At 40.1% G+C, this 21,851-nt stretch overlaps 1 protein-coding gene across 1 annotated transcript in view; it reads right to left on the bottom strand.

Moving 5' to 3' along the window:
- The window catches only part of LOC144529255 (venom phosphodiesterase CdcPDE), a 47,018-nt gene extending 30,925 nt beyond the window's left edge, over window positions 1–16,093 (bottom strand). Inside the window, exons 1-10 of the mRNA XM_078268258.1 lie at window positions 16,004–16,093; window positions 13,662–13,724; window positions 10,558–10,744; window positions 7,824–7,958; window positions 5,951–6,076; window positions 4,127–4,187; window positions 3,479–3,576; window positions 2,565–2,644; window positions 1,862–1,981; window positions 1,070–1,179 (exon numbers count right to left, since the gene is read on the bottom strand). Coding sequence (XP_078124384.1) covers window positions 1,070–1,179; window positions 1,862–1,981; window positions 2,565–2,644; window positions 3,479–3,576; window positions 4,127–4,187; window positions 5,951–6,076; window positions 7,824–7,958; window positions 10,558–10,744; window positions 13,662–13,724; window positions 16,004–16,093 — 1,070 coding nt within the window. The remainder of the gene's footprint in view (window positions 1–1,069; window positions 1,180–1,861; window positions 1,982–2,564; window positions 2,645–3,478; window positions 3,577–4,126; window positions 4,188–5,950; window positions 6,077–7,823; window positions 7,959–10,557; window positions 10,745–13,661; window positions 13,725–16,003) is intronic.
- Window positions 16,094–21,851: the final 5,758 nt, after the last annotated feature.

The raw sequence follows: 21,851 nt of genomic DNA, 5'->3' as shown, positions 1-21,851 counted from the left end.
GATAAACATGCCTTTATCGAGTGATACTAAAGCAGGAAGGAGTGTCAATGTGCTGACTTTAGGGCATTGGCTGATAAAGAACATCTGTACTTCCAACGAAACCAATATTCCTCATCCCACACCGATAAAAAACTCCTGTCACTGTGTTGCAAAATCAGCATTGTAAAGTACTTTATCAGCAGAAATCCAGGTATGACTATGAATCACTTTGATAATACTACATGGAATATCCCCAGGCCTGTATCAGTGCATTGCCCTTTTATTAATATTGTGTCAACATCTCACTTGTATTTACAGCATTTTATGAACGCTAAATCCTAGCCAGTTCTCTTTTCTTTATTTACAGTAGACACATCTAAAGCTTTATTACATAAGTTCAAACAAATAGTTTCTGAACTATTTTTGTTACTGTTAGTGATTTGATCGGGGACTGACCAACTATTGCAACATCTGCTGTACTTACTCAAGGGCAGGGTTGGTAACTATTTCCAATATACACTTTTTTATATATTGTTTGAGATGGTCTTTACACCCTGACAGCAATAAATAACTTCTGGGTTCTGAAAAAGGAGAAAAAAAGATCAGTCACCTGTAGCTGCTGTGATCCTGTAAAAAAACACCTACCCATCACTGCCACGCGGTCCGCTTGGAAAGAACCTAGATACCAGTTCTCACAATTACAGTGAATTGGGTAATATTTTTCTAAGGAAATAGTACTTTTCGCATGCCTTTTTCTCACGCATTTGCCAACAACAAGCCAGTCATAAAAATGTTCTGTTTGAAAGGCAAGAGATTTTATTGAGCATTTAAAAAAATATATTTTCGGTGTATCGATACATGGACGCCAAGTATTATATAAATTGCACATGAGAATTTCTCAGACTTCAAAACAATAATAATTGTAATAATTATATCTAAAATTCCCACATTATACTGTATGGGACATTGCACTGCCTGTTCTTTTGGTAATGGTGCACAGCCAGTAACTTTGGAGACCAGGTAATCATCCAGCAGGATCTCTCCTATTCTGGTTTCCCAGAATGCTTTTGAAAGGGGGTGTCGGTCTTACCCGTTGTAAGGTTGGTAGATGTTGGGAAAGCTTCCATTGATTTTGACATCTGATCCTGGCCAAAAGAAAGTCCCAGACTTCAGCCCCTGTTGCTTCGCTGTGTGCCAAATCTACAAAGACAAACAGGACAGATCCACACAGGCCAGGGTGTCATTATACAGTCTGCCTTCTACAAAATCTCACCGATTATGACAGTGTTATTCAGGGGTGTCAAACTCATTTTAGTTTAAGGGCCACATGCAGCCCAATTTGATCTGAAATGGGCCGGACCAGTCAAACCATTGCATAATAACAACTCAAAATGTGTCCCTTTCCACAAGTGTCATAGGGTACAAGTACATAATGAAAAATCTTTTTACAAACAACACATTCTCACTTCCAGCATGTTAAAAAGAGATGCTTGGTCAGGTGCCTTCGTTTGTTACTGACGCAAAGAGTCTCATTTAGCGTCTAGCCCTTTGGTGTCAAGATTAGATGCGCTTGGTCGGGAGTCTTCGCGTCACTTTTTGACGCTCTCGGTCGGGACGTACGTTTAAAGGACAGTTCCGGCGCAAAATGAACCTAGGGGTTAATAACATATGTGTACCGAGTCGACCGTTCGAGCTAATCACTGGTTTGCGGTAGCTTGTTTCAAGCTAGAGACACATTGGATTATTATTATTATTATTATTAACCCATAGGTTCATTTTGTGCCGGATCTGTCCTTTAACTGACATGCAGCACAAGAGCGGGACAGTTAGGTTTAGGAAAAGATGGTGGGTGGGGTTCTGACTCAAACCTAACCAGACTCACAGGCTGTCCGAGGTACCAGTCAGGGTTGTCTTTCTCAGGACTGGACAGACTGAAGGTGGCGTCAAACACAGGGTCGTACATAGTGTTGTCAATCAAACCGTTGGACTCTGGATAGAGACCCTGAGAGGATGGGAGAGGAGAGGAGAGGAGAGGAGAGGAGAGGAGAGGAGAGGAGAGGAGAGGGTGTGACCGTTATTTGGATAGGAACCAGTTTCTCAATGGAATACATCTGTAGAAGTTGCTTCATGTCTATCTATGACAAATACTCGCAAGGTTTAACATGAATCAACCTCTAGAGGAACATGTTGTTGTTAGAGACAGTTCACCCCAAAAATGAGATACTACATCTGAAGGGGCGATCCTTCCCATGAATTCAAAATCCAAAAGTACATTGTTGAAAAAAGTTTGAAAACCACTGCCTTAAGCCACACTGGGGAGGCTAACAAAGGCAAATTAAAGCGGCTGAGCTTCGCAGCTCTGCAACAATAACTTATAATAATAATTTTTACTTGCAATTCAGCTACAAATGATGCGTGTATGGTTAGAGGATAGAACGGGTTTTTTTTAAGCCACAGTCCTATAACTTGAAAACATGAAAACCACCAAAAATCTAAATGGGAGTTTTCCCCACATGTGTGTGGAATGTGCATACTCTACAAGCTTATCTATGCATACTATATCTATGATATATGAGTGTCTTTACCGTAACAATGGTGTAGTGATTGGGGAAAGTCTTGCTGGGAAAGGCCGCCTGCATGTACGGTGCCGAGGTTCCACACTCCTCTGTGACGTAAAGAACAGAAGACAAACCACATTAGCTGCTACTTCCACTGAAGACATCTTCATCTTCGTTATAGGGGCATGTGCGTCAATTGCCTGATATGGCCTAATACACGTGGTGTAATGAAAGGATGTGGGTCTGTTGAAACTAGCAACAAACAAAATCTGTACACATGGGCTGGATAAATTCATGATAGAGGACATGACATAGTAATTCTTACTTACACAGACATTTGCACACACATGGAGTAAATATAAATACAAAGACACTTTTGTGATTCATGAGCTCTGCACAGTATTTAGAAAAATGAATCAAGACGTTTTGAGCTCTCATTCAAGAGGCTTTAGGGAGTTCAGGGACTTTACCAAGACATGAAACATCTTCGAGGCCAAATAACAAACTCATTTGACTAAGTGCTTTTAAAAACATCCAGGTCCTGGTAATGAGAATCTTACCAGTCACTGGAAAGCCCAAAAATCACGAGATGGCAGAGCAGTTTTGAAAGCACCGTGAAGAAACGCTTAGAATAGTCGAATAGTAGTCGAATGAAGTCGAATGAAGTTTTATTTCCCCCAGTTGATTTTCACATTGTACCACAATTCTACTGAGTAACCAAAGACTGCTCGAAAGGAAGCAAATCTGAAATGCTCAGAACTGGCCGAAATACAAGTTGAATTTGTAAGGGGAATGTAAGGGGAACCTTCAGGTTCCTCACTGTGAACAGACGTGTCTATGTGCATAGGAGTGTCTTAGTTTTCCAAAAGACTTTGGTCTGGTTTTGTCCACGGGACATGAAGATTAAAAGCGGAACAGAGCATGATGTGGTTAAGACTAACTGAGTTTGTCCAGAACAGGGATGAGAGCGCTCCATGTCTGCAGGTACTCAGCCCGCAGTCCATCCAGAGAGACGAGGAGCAGAGGCTGCTGCGTAAAGCTGTGACGGAGGGGGAAAAATGTAGTCAGAAAGAGAAGATTAGACTTAATACAAACATACAGTTGCTGGATACTGGATAACAAACAGCATGGCTTATGTGGTCATTGCTAACGTAACCGCATGTTTTAACATTTTTATCAAGATCTTTATCGATGTTTGTTAGATTTTCAAATGAAAAAGTAGTTTTTCCATTGGATTGATTGCACATTCTATTCCCCTCATTTCCTCATCTTACATTTAGGCAACTACTGTAAATGTGGAGTCTGGAGCCATTTCTGTCCAAAAGTAGTTACTATAACAAGACCTTCAAAGTTCTGAGATGGCCGTTTTGTCGGCTGGGAGTTTTGTGAATGCCTCCGTGGCCCAAACAAGGAAACACATCTCATTACCTTTAACTTTATTCTGTGATTAATGAAAATTTGGTAACTGCTCAATGTGCAAGAAAAATATTGTTTCATAACTCTCAACTTAAAACTAATGATAACTTCAATCTAATTTCTATAATCTTGTTGTATTTCTGATTATGAATCACATCACATGACATTATTACCCTGCTGGACATGCGGGGGTTGAAAGGTCCTCACACTTGTCCACCACCCACTCTTTCTCTCCTACAGCAGGGTGGCAAACACACACAGCGCGTAAACGACAGTTACATTACATTTCACAATATAACCATTGAAAATTGACGGTCAACACACACCTGATGTCTTTTCCAATGTTGTATTCACATTTCAATCAGCCAGGAGAGCTCCAACAAGATGTGGACAATATAATAATAATAATAATAATTCACTTTAATAATTATACATGTTATTTGTGGAGGACGTTTCATTATTAAAAGTAATCTACGGTGGCCCTGAAGTGCAAATCACAACAGCAAATAGAAAAACGCAACGGCAAATATGAAAACACTTCAACAAATCATAAAACACGACAGCAAATAGGAAAACACGACAGCAAATAGGAAAACACGACAGCAAATAGGAAAACACAACAGCAAATAGATAAAGGTAGGAACTATCTAGCAGAGGACGGAGACTCCTGATTGGACAGACGGACTGTCTAGGCGCTTTTCCGTGTTTTTCACCTCTCCTTCCTCTTAAAATACAGACAGTCCGTCTGTCCAATCAGGAGGGTCCGTCCTCTCCTAGATAGGCCCTACCTTTTCCGGTAGAAGTTAATGCTGTCGTGTTTTCATATTTGCTGTCGTGTTTTCATATTTGCTGTCGTGTTTTCCTATTTGCTGTCGTGTTTTCCTATTTGCCGTCATGTTTTCATATTTGCTGTCGTGTTTTCCTATTTGCCGTTGTGTTTTCCTATTTGCCGTTGTGTTTTATGATTTGTTGAAGTGTTTTCCTATTTGCTGTCGTGTTTTCCTATTTGCTGTCGTGTTTTCCTATTTGCTGTTGTGTTTTATGATTTGCTGTTGCGTTTTTCTATTTGCTGTTGTGATTTGCACTTCAGGGCCACCGTAGTAATCCCAAAGTTTTTCTGAGTAAAACAAGGAGCAAAAAAATACAAAGTTTAATGCTTTCTTAATAACAAATGTTTGGTAACACTTTACTTGAAGGTATCTACATAAGAGTGACATGACACTGTCATGAACACGACATAGTTATGTCACATGAACCCTAACCCTAACCCTAACTAATCATGACAAAAAACCGAATGACACTTACTGACAGAAGCGTTATGTCATAAACGTTTATGACTTGTTCATAATGTTTATGACACGTTCATGACAGTGTCATGTCACTCTACCTATGTAGATACCTTCAAGTAAAGTGTAACCAAAATGTATTTATGCCCTTCTTGAAAGAGTCAGCTGTTTCTGATGCCCTCAGGCAGATGTCTTAATCTCATAATGGCATGAACCAAAATACCAAACGCAACATGAGGTGTTCATAGCAACAGCTGATAAATTATGTGTTGAAGTAGCTCTGCAGCCAGACTGCAATATCTTACGAAAAAAAAAAACAAGCGTCAGAAATTAATCAGGCTGTAAATACACTGTACCAATGAAAAAAGAAATCCTTCACTGAGCCCCGTCCAGCATAATCCCTTTAAAGTATAAACTGGTTTGAAATCGCAAGATGCACTTAGGCTAGATGCTGAAAGGAACTATGAACAAAGTCTTAAAGACCAGAAACAAGACAACATACCCACACAAGTCTTTTTCTGGCTCTCGAAGTACATCAACCAATGAGCAAGACACTTAACCCATAGTAGCTCCAGAGGTGTGCGGCTTCTGACATATATAGCAATTGTAAGTCGCTTTGGATAAAAGCGTCAGCTAAGTGACATTTTATCTCATCTTTATCCATCACCTCACTCGCTCATCCTCTTTCCCCGCCTCTGTTCCCATTCTCACCGTGGCAGACATGTTTGTAGTTTGTGCAGCAGTCTCCTGCAGACAGACAGTCATCGGAGCAGTGACATCTGCTCTGCGTTAGCCTCTTCTCCCCACAGCGTAGCTTCGTGCACTCCCACTGCTCAGCTGCAGTGAACAATCATGGAGTTAGTGTACTACACTGCACTATGCAACCCCGAAGGTGTAATCATTTTTGGCTTGTAACCAAATGCAGAGGTGAAAAGTATTTGTGGATTGTGTTTGTGATTTTTGCAATGTCACGTGCCCATTTAAATGTGATGCATCTCTCAAGAATATTGGTCGGTTTACAGCTCAAAATAAAACAAATGTAGGCTATTGGTGACAAAGTTAGAGGTGTTTTCCATGTGTTATTATTAGTTATGCTATAATGTATGTTATTTTAACAGTTTATTGTTGCTCACATCATAACATGTTATATATTATATAAGCATTTGTTGATGATTAAGGAATTGTTCTTAAACTGTCCATCAAATAATTTGGATGGCTATTATAGGGTTGCATCTGATAAATATAATACCTTGTTAATGGTTAATAAAGACTTTATAAAGCATCCATAAACGTTATTTAGTTTGATATTGTCAGTGTGCAAATAATCAAATAGATTGCCAACATAAGATTTAATGGGGCCAAATTAATGTTACTTGATGCTTTTCAAACTACTTATTATTCATTTACTTATTATTATAAGCATTAGTTACAACTTTATACTGTAATAGCCATCCAAATAATGTTTATAGTAGGGATGCACCGAATCCAGGATTCGGCTTCGGATTTGGCTGAATATTGGGCTTTTTGACGGGGTTGGGTTTCTGCCGAACCTTAGAATTTTTTTCCACTGAACCCTACACTTGCACTACGCGCGCTACGCTGGTCGACGTAATGATGCCGCCGTTGATTACGGGAAGGTGTTTACGTAGGTGGAGCGTTCAATGCAGCAGGCTGTGAGAACGTGAAAATGGAACTGGTGAGCAGAAAAAGTGTAGTTTGGCAGTACTTTCAGTCAAAAGAAGGCCATTCAAGTCCAGCTACATGTTCAATTTGCAGTGCCGAGTTGTCTCGTGGTGGCGAGGACCCTAAACAATACACAACATCACCGCTGTTAAGACATTTTCGTATGAAACATCCGAAAGAATACGAGTTGTGCATGAAGGAATCTACAGACAGCAGCCAAAATGCAGCAACTTCAGGTACGGCAAAGAAAGGACAGTCACAGCTAAAAACTTGTGTTAACCAGACAGTGCCTCTCCCGGGCTGTCAGCCGTTCTCTCGGAGTCTCCCTACAGTGGTAGCGGAGCGGCCGGCTGCTGCTCGTTAGCTAACGTTAGCTTTCTAATTTCACCCACCCAACATGCTTTCAACATACATTTGTTGTATGGCGATAGCGATGTGCTTTCCTACGATGTGAAAAGAGCGTGTGATTTCAACATTAAGTTGTTACATTGAACTATTTTAGAGGCTATGGACGTTGTTTACTTAATTAATGTGTTTACTGTGTTAACGGACTGAGGATGGGAGTAGGATTCGGTATTCGGTTTCGGATTCGGCAGAATCTTAACCAGTGGATTCGGTATTTGGCCGAACCCCAAAAATCTGGATTCGGTGCATCCCTAATTTATAGATGGCTTACAAAACAATGATTTACCATTGACAAAGTATTAACTACCTTTCTTAATGTAAAAACACTGAACTAATGATAAAATAATTTGAAAATGAGTAATAAATCAACAGTCCGTTGTTTGTTAACAGTAAAATAACTATTAACTAATGTTTAATTAACTATCAATTTACCATTTAGTAGTGCTGCTATGATTAGTTACAACGTGTTACCAAAAGAAAAAAAACAGTGTCTCACTGGGGACGGTGCAGATGTCATGGTAGTCATAGCAGCAGCTGTTGCTGGTGTTACAGCTGTGGTCACATCTGCAGCCGGGGGTCTGGTCATCATAGGGCTCGTAGCATCGAGTCCTGCAGGACGTGTGGGGGACGACTGGAAGAGGAAGACGGGATAACACCTTTGTTAATGTTTTGTCTGGTTATTTTGGCAGCTCTCCTACAGATCATCCACGTGTGAATGGCGGCCGTGGATACAAACTCTACGCTGGTTATAATATCATTTACATTTTCAAAATGTAAATGATAAATGTAAGGCTCTCAAAATAGCTCAGACTATTTCTAGAAATATCCTATTCGATGATATTACTTCATTGAGATGACAGCCTTAGTGTGATAATGTTATGACTTAGACATTAAAGGTACACTGTGTAGTGTTTTAAGTATTTTATTAGATAAAATCAATGTCTTCATTCATAAATATGTCCTCATTGGTGTAAAATGACCTCTGCCAATGATCTTATCCTCGTAAGCGAAGAATTTCTTATCTGTATAAGTAACTTTGAATGCTAACGGTAGGCTAACGTTACCTGCTGCTAAGTGTAGTGTTGACTAGCGGCGATGTTTCAGTTCCCTCTAACGTCCGTTTTCGGAGCATCAGAGAGAAGCGCAGGCATTTAAGTGGCACCTAAATAAGGCACCGAAATCCGGGTTGCTATTCGGTCCGGTAGATAGCGGTCGTTAAGGCACCGGTGCCGTATTAGCACCGGGTCTCGGACCCATTCAAAACGGCAATATATATATATATATATATATATATATATATATATATATATATATATATATATATATATACACACACAAGAAACAAAGCAGGACTGAAAGTGTGTAGGCTGAAGCCTGAGCTCATCACACCTACCCTAACCCATGATGTGACTTTTTTTGTTTTTAAAAGAAACTTGTCATGTGTTCAGTACGTACATGTCACGCGGATGGTCCTGGATTTTAATATCACTCAGTCTTCTCTGTGTGTAGTCATAATTTCTTGCCTTGTCACAAGGGACACCTCATCTGTCACATTTTGAGTGACACATCTCTCATCTGATGTGACGTGAGATTGCCATGCGACATCAAGGTGTGAATCATCCGCTGATTCTGCTCTGCTGCCAAAACTGAAAAAGCCTCGAGGATGTGGGCTCACCATGACAAAGCAATGTCTCTAACCTATGAGTAACTACCACACATGTTCTTCAAATTCAACATTCAGGTTTAACAAGATTTGAAGGACGTCTCTCAATGAAACAGGTGTGGAATAAAAAAACAGCACACACCTGGAGCCATCATGCATGTATCAACTGGTTTTAGATTGAACAGGCAAAAACAAGTGAGTCAAAATGTCCACAGTAAAGGGAGGACAAACCTTTCCCTCATGACAACAGTCTTCTTACTACATAATTAACTGTACCTGTCTATAAAACTTGTACAACAACTTTATATCACTATACATCTTGATGCCTTGTTTCTGATACCATATATGTATTTTTTCTCTTTGTCTTTGTTTGTTTGTTTGTTGCTGCAAACAGACCGACAATGATGACCTGTGACATGTGACACAACCCTGTTTCTATTAGCTCCTGGAGCCCCACAACACACCTTTAGCTACAAATTGGCCCGTCGTTGTCCACCATTCCCTCGGTGAACAGTGCAAGGTGCAACTGGACTGCATGTTGTGCACTGCACCTTGATTCATGACACAGTGTAATAGTGTTTGGCTGCGTAACCTCTCGGCTTTATCTACACTTATAAAAATGGTTATACCCAAATCAACTTCCACAGTGGAATGCCTCAACTTTGACTCAGCTCACTGGTATGATTATTGTAAGCAGAAAAGAAAGTGCTCTTGATGATAAGAATGAGAAAATGGTGAATCAACAAGAAAAATGTTGCTAGCTGCTTAGACATTCGGAAACGTATGCAGAGCCAAAACCTCTTTTTCTTCAAGACAGAATGTTCCCTGTATGCGTCAACACTGTCTGTACCCCAGCAGGACGACCAGAGAATTAAAGCCACAGGAATGAGCAGACCGCTGGATAAAAATGGTCTACTGAGCGTTGAAGTTACTGTCTGAACTTGAAGATACTGTCTTTAAGTGAACCCCGCCAGGGCATGCGCTGCTTTGTCCAATACTGTGCTTAGTAAACAGCTGCCGAAACACATGCATGGCTGACAACTAAGCACGCCACTCACCTCTCTGCTATTATGACAAACCAGATTGCATGATGATAAAACAGGATGCGGGTCTTGAGAACGGTAGGCTATTCGTGACAAAGTTAGAGGTGTTTTCCACGTGTAAAAATGTTTGTAATGATCATTAGAAGTCAAATGTGGCTTCACTGTGTAATGTCTAAGACACCACACGGAGAAATCGCAACAATCTGAGGTAAGGGCAAGCATCTGGCTTCACTCAGCAACTATTATACACCGCTACGTGGTCATTGTATGCAAAGGGCTCATTAAATGTGACTGAAACATGTATCATACCATTTCACAAATGATATAGTTAAGTGGTGTCAGTATGAAAGGGAAGAGCAGAGGGTAGACACATGGTTGCCGTAGTGAAGATAAACAATAATTCCTGTGAAATATATGAGTCTGAGCAAGGAGGTGACAGTTTGTTTTAACGCGTGGAAAACGGATTCTTCAGTTCAGTGAAACATTTTTTGTGAGTGCAGAGAAATGTATGTGTCTGACCACACCTTTGGTTCGACATTTCTGCAAGTCCAATCCGAGACCAAGTCCAAGACCGAGGATTAGGATCACAATCGATACAGCCAAGGCACCTATCTGTGACACACAAACACAAATAGATTCCCTTAAAGGTGCAGTAGGTAAGACTTGTAAAACTAACTTTCTGTCATATTTCCTGAAACTGACCCTAACTGCCTAATCACTGCTCATACACACGCATTCATTCTCCCTCAGAAGGGGCTTAGAAGACCGTTTGGGCTTTAGCAGAAAGGGAGGGAGGGGCTGAGAAGTCCTGGATTTCCTCTGAATCCTCTTACAAGACCAGACATGTTTGATAACCCTAAAACTTTCTTTTTGCAAAACTAGTTTGTTTCTGCAACCAAAACCGAAGCTAAAAGGTCAATCTCTAATTCTTCTAATTCGAGAAATAGGTGAATGGCAGCCAAAGTAAAAGCAAACACATTCGCCATCAGTGTCATTCACATTTGATGACATGTTAGATAACAAATGTGTGAAGTTGCTGTACAAACTTTCTGTTGGCATACCCTTCACATTCTTTTGCTGTAAGAACATGATCCCATTGCAGTTTACAGTTTCTGTGTTGCTCTTACATAGAACTGAGAAATGCAAACCATTTTAAAAATGGACTGTTTCAACTCTAGCTGATCCAGTCAATAAAACGGTTAAAGGGTTACTACCGTTTTTTTCAACCTATGTTTTTGTGTCTAAGTGACTGATGGAAACAACAATCTTTGACATTTTTGCTGATCTACGCTGCATGATTTGATATCATCTCTTCCAGACTGCTCTTTAATTGAAGGACAATACAGCAGGACAGCTGGACAAAAAAAAGATAGGGGCTGCTTGTAAAGACAAGTGCGTCGGCTGCCAGGTGTTATTTAATCCAGAATGCTCTTCCATTCATGGTGGCGTGCGAATGTGACGGGACAGTTACCGTGTGTGTGTGTGGAGCCGCCCCTTTTGGAAAAAGACTTTGGTGTAAATGTCATTCTGTTCTTTGAGCTTTTGTCTGAGGATTCCGAAGTCAAACGTGAACATAAAGCCATGAAAACATGGGCGTAGGTCACGGACGTTTTGTGTCACGTAGAAAAGCAATTTAAAATCCCAGTTTTACAATTGATAACGTCTTTGTAAACGTGAATGGGAAGTGATGAAGTACACTTTACAGCTGGATGAACTGAATGCAGTTAAAACAACAACAACAACAACAAACAAAAATGGGGAATGTACATTTTTTTATAAACACCACAGAAATAAAAACCATTAAAAAAAATAACTGGTTGTTATTTTGATTATCGATCAGATGAGACAAATATGCTCCTTTTACAACCCAGAGGGCAACTCAAACATATGGATTACATGTAATATCAAAATGTATATGTATGAATATAAAAACACTTTAAAATGTATTTATTTATTTGTTTCTTTGAACATAGAAATAACTGTTAAAGCCTTTTTGGCACATCTAGTCATAAAAAGTTGGAGAGAAATTCCGGGAAAGTAGATAAATCAATTTTTTTGGGCAAGTTATGTGAGTGATGAACTTAAATCAAACGTAAAATGAGTTGTTTTTCTGGTTGTCTTTTTGACAACTAAACTAAATAGTTTATTTGACATCTTAACTCGACTGCAGCGATCTCGCTTAATACTGGACCAATGTCAAATATTGTTGTTCCCATCAGTCACGTAGACACATAAACACAGGAAAATAGGGTTTTCCAGGTTGAAAAAAACGTTAGTTATCCTTTAACCGTTTTATTGACTGGATTAGCTAGAGTTGAAACAAGCGATCTCGCTTAATACTGGGCCAATGTCAAAGAGTGTTGTTCCCCTTTAAAAGGCTGTCCACTAAAGGAATTACTGAGACCACTGATTTGAATTTATGGTCCACACTTTGTTAGACTCTTAAGCAATGTCTAACAAATCTAAATGGTCCATTTGCTTGAATTGTTGAACGTTATGGAAACAGGAGGACAAGGCGCCTATATGCAGAAATGCACCACAGAAAGATGCTTGCAGTTTGCAACGTATCATTTCATAACTCAGATAGTCCACTGTCAACAGGTTGGATGATGATGAGGAGGAGGAGAAGGGAAGAGAGGAATATGAGAACACATACAGGTAAAAGGAGACCAGCATTGTAGGGATGGAGACAGAGAGCGAGGGCAGCGCAACCACTCTTTCAGGTAGCCGGGGTGCCAAACGCAAGTAACGTTACTGTCAACGGAGAGAAGCGAGGGATGGAGTGGGGGGAAAAGGAGAGAGAGCGACAACAGTTTCACATTTTTTTTTGTTGTGCTAATTTTTTCGTGAGGAATATTTAGGAAGATAGATGTGAAAAAAACGCATACGAAAATTTCGGACTCAGTGTGCAATAACCTAAGAGTGACAAATACATATCTCATAATATGCTATATTTCCCTTAAGCCATCTTATTATATTTAAAAGCATTCTCTACATTGGTGAAACCCATTGAAATCACTCCTCATGATAGTGTGGATCCAATATGAATCCAAAGAGTGGTCCATTACAATCACTCTGCCAAGGTTTGGTGTTCTTCCCATATGTGCCCATGATACCACATTTTGCATTATATAGTAATATCCAATGAAAAAGAGAGTAGTGTGCTCACCAAAACTTCCAAAGAGGTTAAATAAACTATATCTACCAAAGCAGATTCTGGATTATATTAAACTCCTAAACTTGTATCACTGTCAAAACAAAAAAAAAGGCTTCTGACTGTGCATCGTGGCTTTCGCCCATTACCTTCAATTCAGAACCAAAGCCGATACTCACAATTATCTTCTTTTTCTGCAACTCCTTTACAAAACCCATGGTTCCAATGAAAGTGGCAGTCACTCAATGTCACAGCACACAGACAGAAAGACAGATAGCCGATAGATAGATAGATAAAAGGAAACACTCTACTTGTAGAAAAAGGGAGATAATTTCACAGAAGTGACCTCTGGACTAGGAGTGAGCAATAGATAAGTAAATGATTAAACGCGGCCATAACCTCACGTTTCTGTGTTTCAATCTGTCAAACAACAGATGCAGAATGCTTTTGACACCTTTTACTCCAGAAACTCACCTGATAATCTCTAGGAAGAGTCCTCCATTGAAGAATTATGGAGGCCACTCCGCTCCTGGGAACCTACAATAGAGCAAAAAAAATAATTCTAGCCTCATATAAAAAGGTGTGTACCTTTCCAAACCATGTCCAATCAAATGAATTGACCACAAGTGGACTCCAATCAAGGTGAACATCTTAAAGTTGATTAAGAGACACGGGAGGCACCTGAGCAGAATTTCAAGTTCCATAGCAAAGAGTCTGAAAACATCAGGTTTTTTCATTTTAATAAACATTAAATCTAAAATCCTGTTTTGCTTTGATGTCGAAGTTTTCATGATGGGGTTTTGAGTGTAGACTAATGAGATAAAAATCTTAAGTTCAAACTATTTTAGCATGAGGCTCCAACTCACAATATCTGAAAAAGGGGAAGGAAACTAAATACTTTCTGAAAACAGTGTATGTTTGAAAATTGACAAAGACAACACACTGTTTAACAGGCAGAATACAAAGTATTTCTATCTACTATTATTTTAGCCTGCTAACAATTCAATTCAATTTTATTTATAGTATCAAATCATAACACGAGTTATCTCGAGACACTTTACATATAGAGTAGGTCTAGACCACACTCTATAATTTACAAAGACCCAACAATTCCAGTAAGAAGAGCAAGCATTAGCAGTGGCTAATGCGACAGTGGCGAGGAAAAACTCCCTTTTAGGAAGAAACCTCGGACAGACCCAGCTCTTGGTAGGCGGTGTCTGACGGTGTCGGTTGGGGATGTGCTGAACAGTGGCAATGATAGTCAGAAAGATAATGGAACAGTGACTACAAATGGTAGTCGTAGTAGTTCATGTCATAACAGGGCACTGAAGGCGTTACAGGATGTAGCATGGCACAGCACAGCATGGGCAGGCGTAGCAAGACCACACTGACAGCTCCAACCAAGATTGTGGTGCCACCCTAATCCAAGGGAATATTCTGGGCGGGAAAAGAAACATAAGGACTCCGGGGAGTAAACTCCCCAGAGCTAGGTTAGTAACAAGCATTTCTGGGGCAAGGATGCACACAAATGGAAACAAATGGAAAGAGAGAGAAGATAGCAGCTCAGTGTGTCACAGGAAGGAAGGAACTTCCCCTGTAGTCTAGAACTATAATAGCATAACTAAGAGAGGTAGGCTAACAGCAACTTATCTGAGGCTGTTCGTTGCTGTTTAGCTAACATTATGTAAAACACCATGCTAACATGTTAACTGTATGCTAAATGTGCTAGCATGCTAAATCTGAATGCTACATAGGCCTATAATCTGTGATATATCCAAATGTGTGCTTACCATTACAGCTAATGTTAGCAAGATAAATACCATTATATTAACCTACAACTATTGTTTACATCCACCCTAAAATGAACAAGTTAGCACATAATAACATAGCATATATTGTCTTAACACTTTCCTCTATGTTCTCAACTGACTCAAACAATCAGTCTGGCCTTAACATTGCTTTAAATCCTTAGCATTACATCAAAACATCAACACAATTGTGTCAGATATTTGTTTTTACAAACTCCAACTGTAGTTGTCACCGACTGTCATTAATTGTCTTGGTTTTAATTACAGTAAATGACAAAAAATTAAAAACGTATTATCTTAAAAAAAAGAAAGAAATTCAAGTCAAAATGGATTAGCCTGGTCTAGCCGTTTGCTTGTTAGCTAAACAAGACAGTAGGCTAATGTTACTAGCTCTCCAGAATTACAATTCATGTAGTTTAAAATGCCTAAGGTACAATACGTGTTCAAGAGAATCTGAACACAGTTTAATATTTAGCTAGCTAACGTTATCTGTGATTTAAAGTGAAACATTAGCTTAATTATCACACTCGATAGCGTTTACATGCCCCAAATCTGTTGAGCAAATGACGTTAGCTAATGTTAGCTAGTAAACGAGGGTTAAGTTGTTTTTTGTCTTTTGTCTTATATTGCAGTTTGACACTTATCTATCACCCACAGCAGCTGTGTGATAAACTGTCTAGAAACCACAACTGTCACCACCTGTTCAGGTTTTTAAAAAAACATTGACAGTAGACAGTAGCTATTAGATAACTTGCCACCAGACAATGGCTGGTGTAGTTCATTTGGTAACGTTACAGTGTCAGTCAAAGCAAGGTTTGTTTCTAAGTGCATGTTACTGTGACAGTATGCTGTCTAGTCTTCAGAGTTGGGACTTGACAACAGTTATCTATCTTAACCTGAACATACCAACAACATTTAGCAAGGACACTGATGTTAATACAGGTCAACACTTAGCTTTGTATTTATTCACCCTGAGGCCCTTCAAACCCTCAGTAGGTCAACACTCACCTTGACCTGTCTACCTTCGATTACCATGTAGGAAGGGGAAACCTTCATCCAGGGGCGTAGCACCAAATTCTGGGCCCTGTAGGAAGGCATTTTCTATGGGTCCCTCCCCGCATCCACAGCTATTCATTCTAGCATATTTTTGGGCCCTCCTCACATGAGGGCCCTGGGTAGTCAGTCCCCCTTTTCCCCCCAGTCCGACGCCCCTGTCTTCATCCCTTATCAATAAGCAACTAACTAAACAAATTCATCAAAAAGTTTAATGTGCCTTAAATCCCTTTTGGATTATGTCGTAGGGTCTAGATTTCAAGATTTAAAATAATTTATTAATCCCACAATGGGGAAATTCACACTGTTGCAGCAGCAAGGGACAAGAGGAAAAGTAGAAGACACAGATATACACACAATAATAACTAATAATACCAATAATAATGGTACAACTCCGCCATCTACTGTTAAAAGCCGTACCTGCTTCGAGTAGTTTTGGCGCAGCATTATGCTTCAATTTTGTTTATTTATTTCAATTACATTTATTATTCATGTATATTGCTTTGCTAAAGTAAGTGTCAAAGTTTTGCACAGAGAAAATTAGGTTGTAGAGATGGGAAATTCCTCACAGCAACGAAAGATTTCCAGCGAGACAGAGCGTGCTAGCTGTTCACACAGGGTGTTTCTCAATCTCAAGAATGCAAAGAATGCACTTGTGTTCTTGGGGAGAACATTCTTGCTGGTTGTTCTTGGAAGTTCACAAGCACAGAAAACGCTGTTAACAGTTTGAGACGATGCGTTCTTCCTGTTATTGCTCAACACCCCCAGCACAGAGGCTACCAGCAGTGCTCCAAAATAACAGCTAGAAATAAAAACCACAACAATATAACCACTTTGTATTAAAACAATCACCGGACAAGAAAACCTCATAATGCTACAACTGTTGCAATAATATTAGTAAATCCTTGCAGTTGACGCCTCCTTTGATGGCCTAGGAGCCGTCCTCTCACAGTTGCCACCTGATGGGAAAATTGCCAGACCAGTGGCGTTTGCCAGAAAAAGTTGTTCACAGAAACCTTTACTTCCCGTGAGTTTTCTCCCTGCTGGGAGTGACAATGCCTTGGAGTCAAGTTGCCTATCTGTTGCTGGTAGTGACCAGTCTGACCTTGTGGTCCCCACTGATGTACAGGACAGTGAGACAAAGACAATTAACTGGCTGATGCAAATGGATGATGGTGATGCTGCTATCAACATGTTTGATGGTCTTCCAGTTGTGGCTGTAAGTGATCTGCCCTCTGAGAGTGAAGTGACTGTAGCCCCAAATGCAAATGAGGATTTAAATGCCTCTGGTTCATCAGTTTATGCTGCACAGTTGCCTTCTCCCGAGTTTTCTGCTGAAGGTGTGGCACACCAGGTTGCACCCTCCCCACCCTCCTCACCCTCAGCAGTAGTTCAAGTCCTCTCCCCTGAACGTACAGCTAACACGACAGTCTCCTCCCCTGAACATGCTACTGACACACTAGTCCCCTCCCCTTAATATTCACCTGACACACAACCAGGTGCATTTGCACAGGCTGATGTAGTGTGCACACAGCCACCGCCACTTTTCACTAGGGCAGGTAGACATGTAAAACCCCCAGCTCGCCTTATTTGTGAAATTAACGAGCACATTGTAGATGACTCAGCGTCAACAGTTTGATTCTCTGTTTTCCTTTGTGAGGAACATGTTTTCTGAGTAGAGTGCTGGATGTTGTGAAAGTTTTTTTTTTATATATATTGACCTGAAGTATTATAGTATTAGGAGTAATGTATATCATACGAGAGGTGTAAACGGAATCTTTTATGTCTGGGTTGGTAAGGGGATTGGCCCACCCTTCCTGACTTTATTCCAGAAGGAAAGTCTCCGACTGACTTAAACTAAGTAACGCTCTTATCGTCATACAACTTATGTGCCTTTTTGTGAGTTTTGTAAATCTCATCTTGTATTGTTTCCCTCATTTATTGTACCCCACTTTAGCAGAATTTAAGGGGGGTGTATGTAACATATTTGAATGGGTTCAGGTTAAATTCTACTAAATTGGCACAACTTCGCCATCTACTGTTAAAAGCCGTACCTGCTTCTAGTAGTTGTAGCGCAGCATTATGGGAAATTTCTCACAACAACGGAGGATTTCCAATGAGGTAACATGTTTGTGAATGCTTGTGGACAATATAGAGTTAACTACTTGAAAAGCACTTAAAAGTTGACCCAGTTTGTTTGGTTAGATATAATAATTGTCTGAAGTTAATTTGGCAATGGTTGTATTTAGTTACCAGCTGTTTTATTCATGTTTTACCACTCGAAAAATATTTTCTACATATTAACTAGCCACCTATGCGTCTTCCATTGTAAATGCTAGTGCTGTCAAACGATTAAAATATTTAATCGCGTTTAATCACATTAATCTCATAGTTAACTCGCAATTAATCACACTTTTTTATCTATTCTAAATGTCCCTTGATTTCTTTTTCTCCCATTATTTTTTCTCATTTTAATGCTCTTATAAACATGATATGATACTTTTAAAACTGTGCCTGAACCGAAAGATTTATTTATAAATATATTATATTATATATTTTTTTAAAAAGGAGCACCTTGTTCAATTGTATTTGTCTGTTCTGTATGTTCAAAATTATAAAACAATAAAAAGTTGATCTAAAAAAAACAAAAGGAGCACAAAACGGCGAAAAGAACCACTGGATGGGAAAAATGTATTTTGCAATAACTTTGAATGCACCACGAGGCTGGCGAGGCGAGGCATACAGTCACACTTTACTCCGTTTAGCTGTCAGCATTTTAACCGTGTTTACTCCAGCTGCTAGCTAACGGTAGGCTAACGTTAGCTGCTGCTAAGTGTCGTGTTGACTAGCGTCCCGTGCGGCAATGTTTCAGTTCCCTCTAACTTCCGTTTTCGAGCATCAGAGAGAAGCGCAGGCATTTAAGTGGCACCTAAATAAGGCACCGAAATCCGGGTTGCTATTCGCTCCGGTAGATAGCGGTCGTTAAGGCACCGGTGCCGTATTAGCACCGGGTCTCGGACCCAATTCAAAACGGCAATTTTCGCCGAAAAGCGACTAGTTTGCAGGTATGTACTACTCTTTGGCCGGTTCACCAGCCCAAACAAGTGTGTTCAGTGTGTCATTATCATTCCATTCAATTGGGTTACCATTGTCTGAGTAGATGCAAACCTTAAAAATGTGTTTGGTGGCTATTGTTATGTAGTCAGAACAAGCTGCTTGATTCAATAAAAGACTTAACTGTGAACCTGTGTAACCCTTGTCTTTGCAGGATTAATATCAATAAATAAACCTTAGTTTTCTTGATATGTTTTATACATAGCTAAATATGTAGTGGCTTTTCTGTGCAGAAACCACAGTTGTAAAGGGATCTTTTTTGTGTGTGTTACCATATTACCCAAACAACCAGTTTCTGACCATTTTGAGGACCCAGATATCTACTGGCGCTTCTGAGGGGATCTTTTTTTTATTTTGATTTTTTTTTACAGCCATATAAATAAATGAATATTGGTTTCATTGAACCTTATCATTGTCCTTAGTCTTAAAGCCTGGAGGGAAACTTGAAACAAGCTAGTTAAAGGTGCCCTGCCACATGTATTTCATTACTTTGTGGTAAAACGTTCTGCCATGGACTCTGTAACATTTTTTGTGAAAAAAAAAATGCGTTAGTTACCTTTTTTCAAGCCATTCTAGTGTGGTATAGAAAGCCTGCAGGAAGACTCAGCTCGATTTGTGCCAGTTCTCATTAATATTCAATGAGCTAAGCTGCTTGACTCTGATTGGCTAACAGCTAGTCACAAAACACAAGCAAATTAAGAAAACATCTTCATTAGTTTGACAACACATGCGCAGCATTCAGCAAATGCACTGCAAATACACACAACACAACTAAATACATAAACGCGCTGCAAATGAATAACGATGCAAAAAGAAAAGCACACAAACCCAGAAAACAAATGCAAAAAAAAACCGCAGCATCCAGATTACACAACGGAAGTTCTCCAGACCTCTAGAGGGAGCAGCTGGTGGAACAGCTGGATTTACGACCCCACATGGTTGTGTTTGCAGCGCGTTTGCTGAATGCTGCGCATGTGTTGTCAAACTAATGAAGTTGTTTTCTTAATTTGCTTGTGTTTTGTCTATTTGCGTGTGTTTTCTTAAGTTGCAGGGCGTTTGCCCCTGTCGGCCACCGTACAGATGAGTATTGAAAAGGATTTTCCGCGACAGAAAAAGGCACGTGTCCCCCCCGCCACAAATTGCTTTCTAATCTGTGGGAAACACTGTACTATCGTGAGGGTTTTCAACCACAGGCATTTATTGTAGAAACCACATCGCTGAGCTGTTGTCTATAGCTATGTTTCCATCCACATGTTTTTATCCGAATTAAGTGATATCAAATGAAAAATGCCTTATGGAAACAGTCAAATTTGATTGAATTTCATGAATATCGACTCAAAGGAAATACGTTCGGTCTCATCGGATTTTATCTTGATCGATATACAGCACAAAAGTGACTCTGTTCATCCTGGTGCATATATAGGACACTTGAGGCTGACCTTTATCTCAACTCATACATGCACCCTCCCACTAAAATGCACAGAATATATATCGTGTGATAACTGCAGAACGGTAGAGCGACAATATTTGAAGATTGGGTTTGGTCGTCTCTCCGAGCTCCTGCAGAAGCTTGTAAATTGATGCTGGAATCTTTGATGTAATAAACCTTTTTAGAATCAAGAACAGTGTCAACGAAGTTCCTTCTCCACACATCGGCAACGCAGTGCTGCAACTTAATTTACCACAGTCATTTTATGGTTGCAACCAGCCACAAAACGAAGAAGAGGTTTTAGTTCATTTCCGCCCAGTATTTCCACTCTGTTTGCACACATGGCGGGTGTCAACAAAGACAGATGGAAGTGGACGAACAAGGAGACGCACTACCGGGAGTGGCGACACAAATGTCCCTTATGATGCAACGATCGTCTACCACAGCCTGTAGTACGATTGATGGCCAGCCCTTTCTATTGACAAAATCCCTGTAGCCTTCAGCAGGGGGTCTAATCAGGACGTGAGTCCCATCTATTGCGCCATACACCTGTGGCACAAGGTGTGCTCTGGAGTTAGGCAGCGAGATATCATGCGGCTCATCCACTCCAGGTAGGTACAGTCAGGTCCATAAATATTGGGACATCGACACAATTCTAATCTTTTTGGCTCTATACACCACCACAATGGAGTTGAAATGAAACGAACAAGATGTGCTTTAACTGCAGACTTTCAGCTTTAATTTGAGGGTATTTACATCCAAATCAGGTGAACGATGTAGGAATTACAACAGTTTGTATATGTGCCTCCCACTTTTTAAGGGACCAAAAGTAATGGGACAACTGGCTGCTCAGCTGTTCCATGGCCAGGTGTGTGTTATTCCCTCATTATCCCATTTACAAGGAGCAGATAAAAGGTCCAGAGTTCATTTCAAGTGTGCTATTTGCATTTGGAATCTGTTGCTGTCAACTCTCAATATGAGATCCAAAGAGCTGTCACTATCAGTGAAGCAAGCCATCATTAGGCTGAAAAATCTAAACAAACCCATCAGAGAGATAGCAAAAAACATTAGGTGTGGCCAAATCAACTGTTTGGAACATTCTTAAAAAGAAAGAACGCACCGGTGAGCTCAGCAACACCAAAAAGACCCGGAAGACCACGGAAAACAACTGTGGTGGATGACCGAAGAATACTTTCCCTGGTGAAGAAAACACCCTTCACAACAGTTGGCCAGATCAAGAACACTCTCCAGGAGGTAGGT

The sequence above is a fragment of the Sander vitreus genome, chromosome 14 (genome assembly GCF_031162955.1).
Source record: "Sander vitreus isolate 19-12246 chromosome 14, sanVit1, whole genome shotgun sequence".
Taxonomy (NCBI): domain Eukaryota; kingdom Metazoa; phylum Chordata; class Actinopteri; order Perciformes; family Percidae; genus Sander; species Sander vitreus.
The sequence above is the reverse complement of the archived record's forward strand: the minus strand, read 5'-3'. Positions and strand labels throughout refer to the sequence as shown.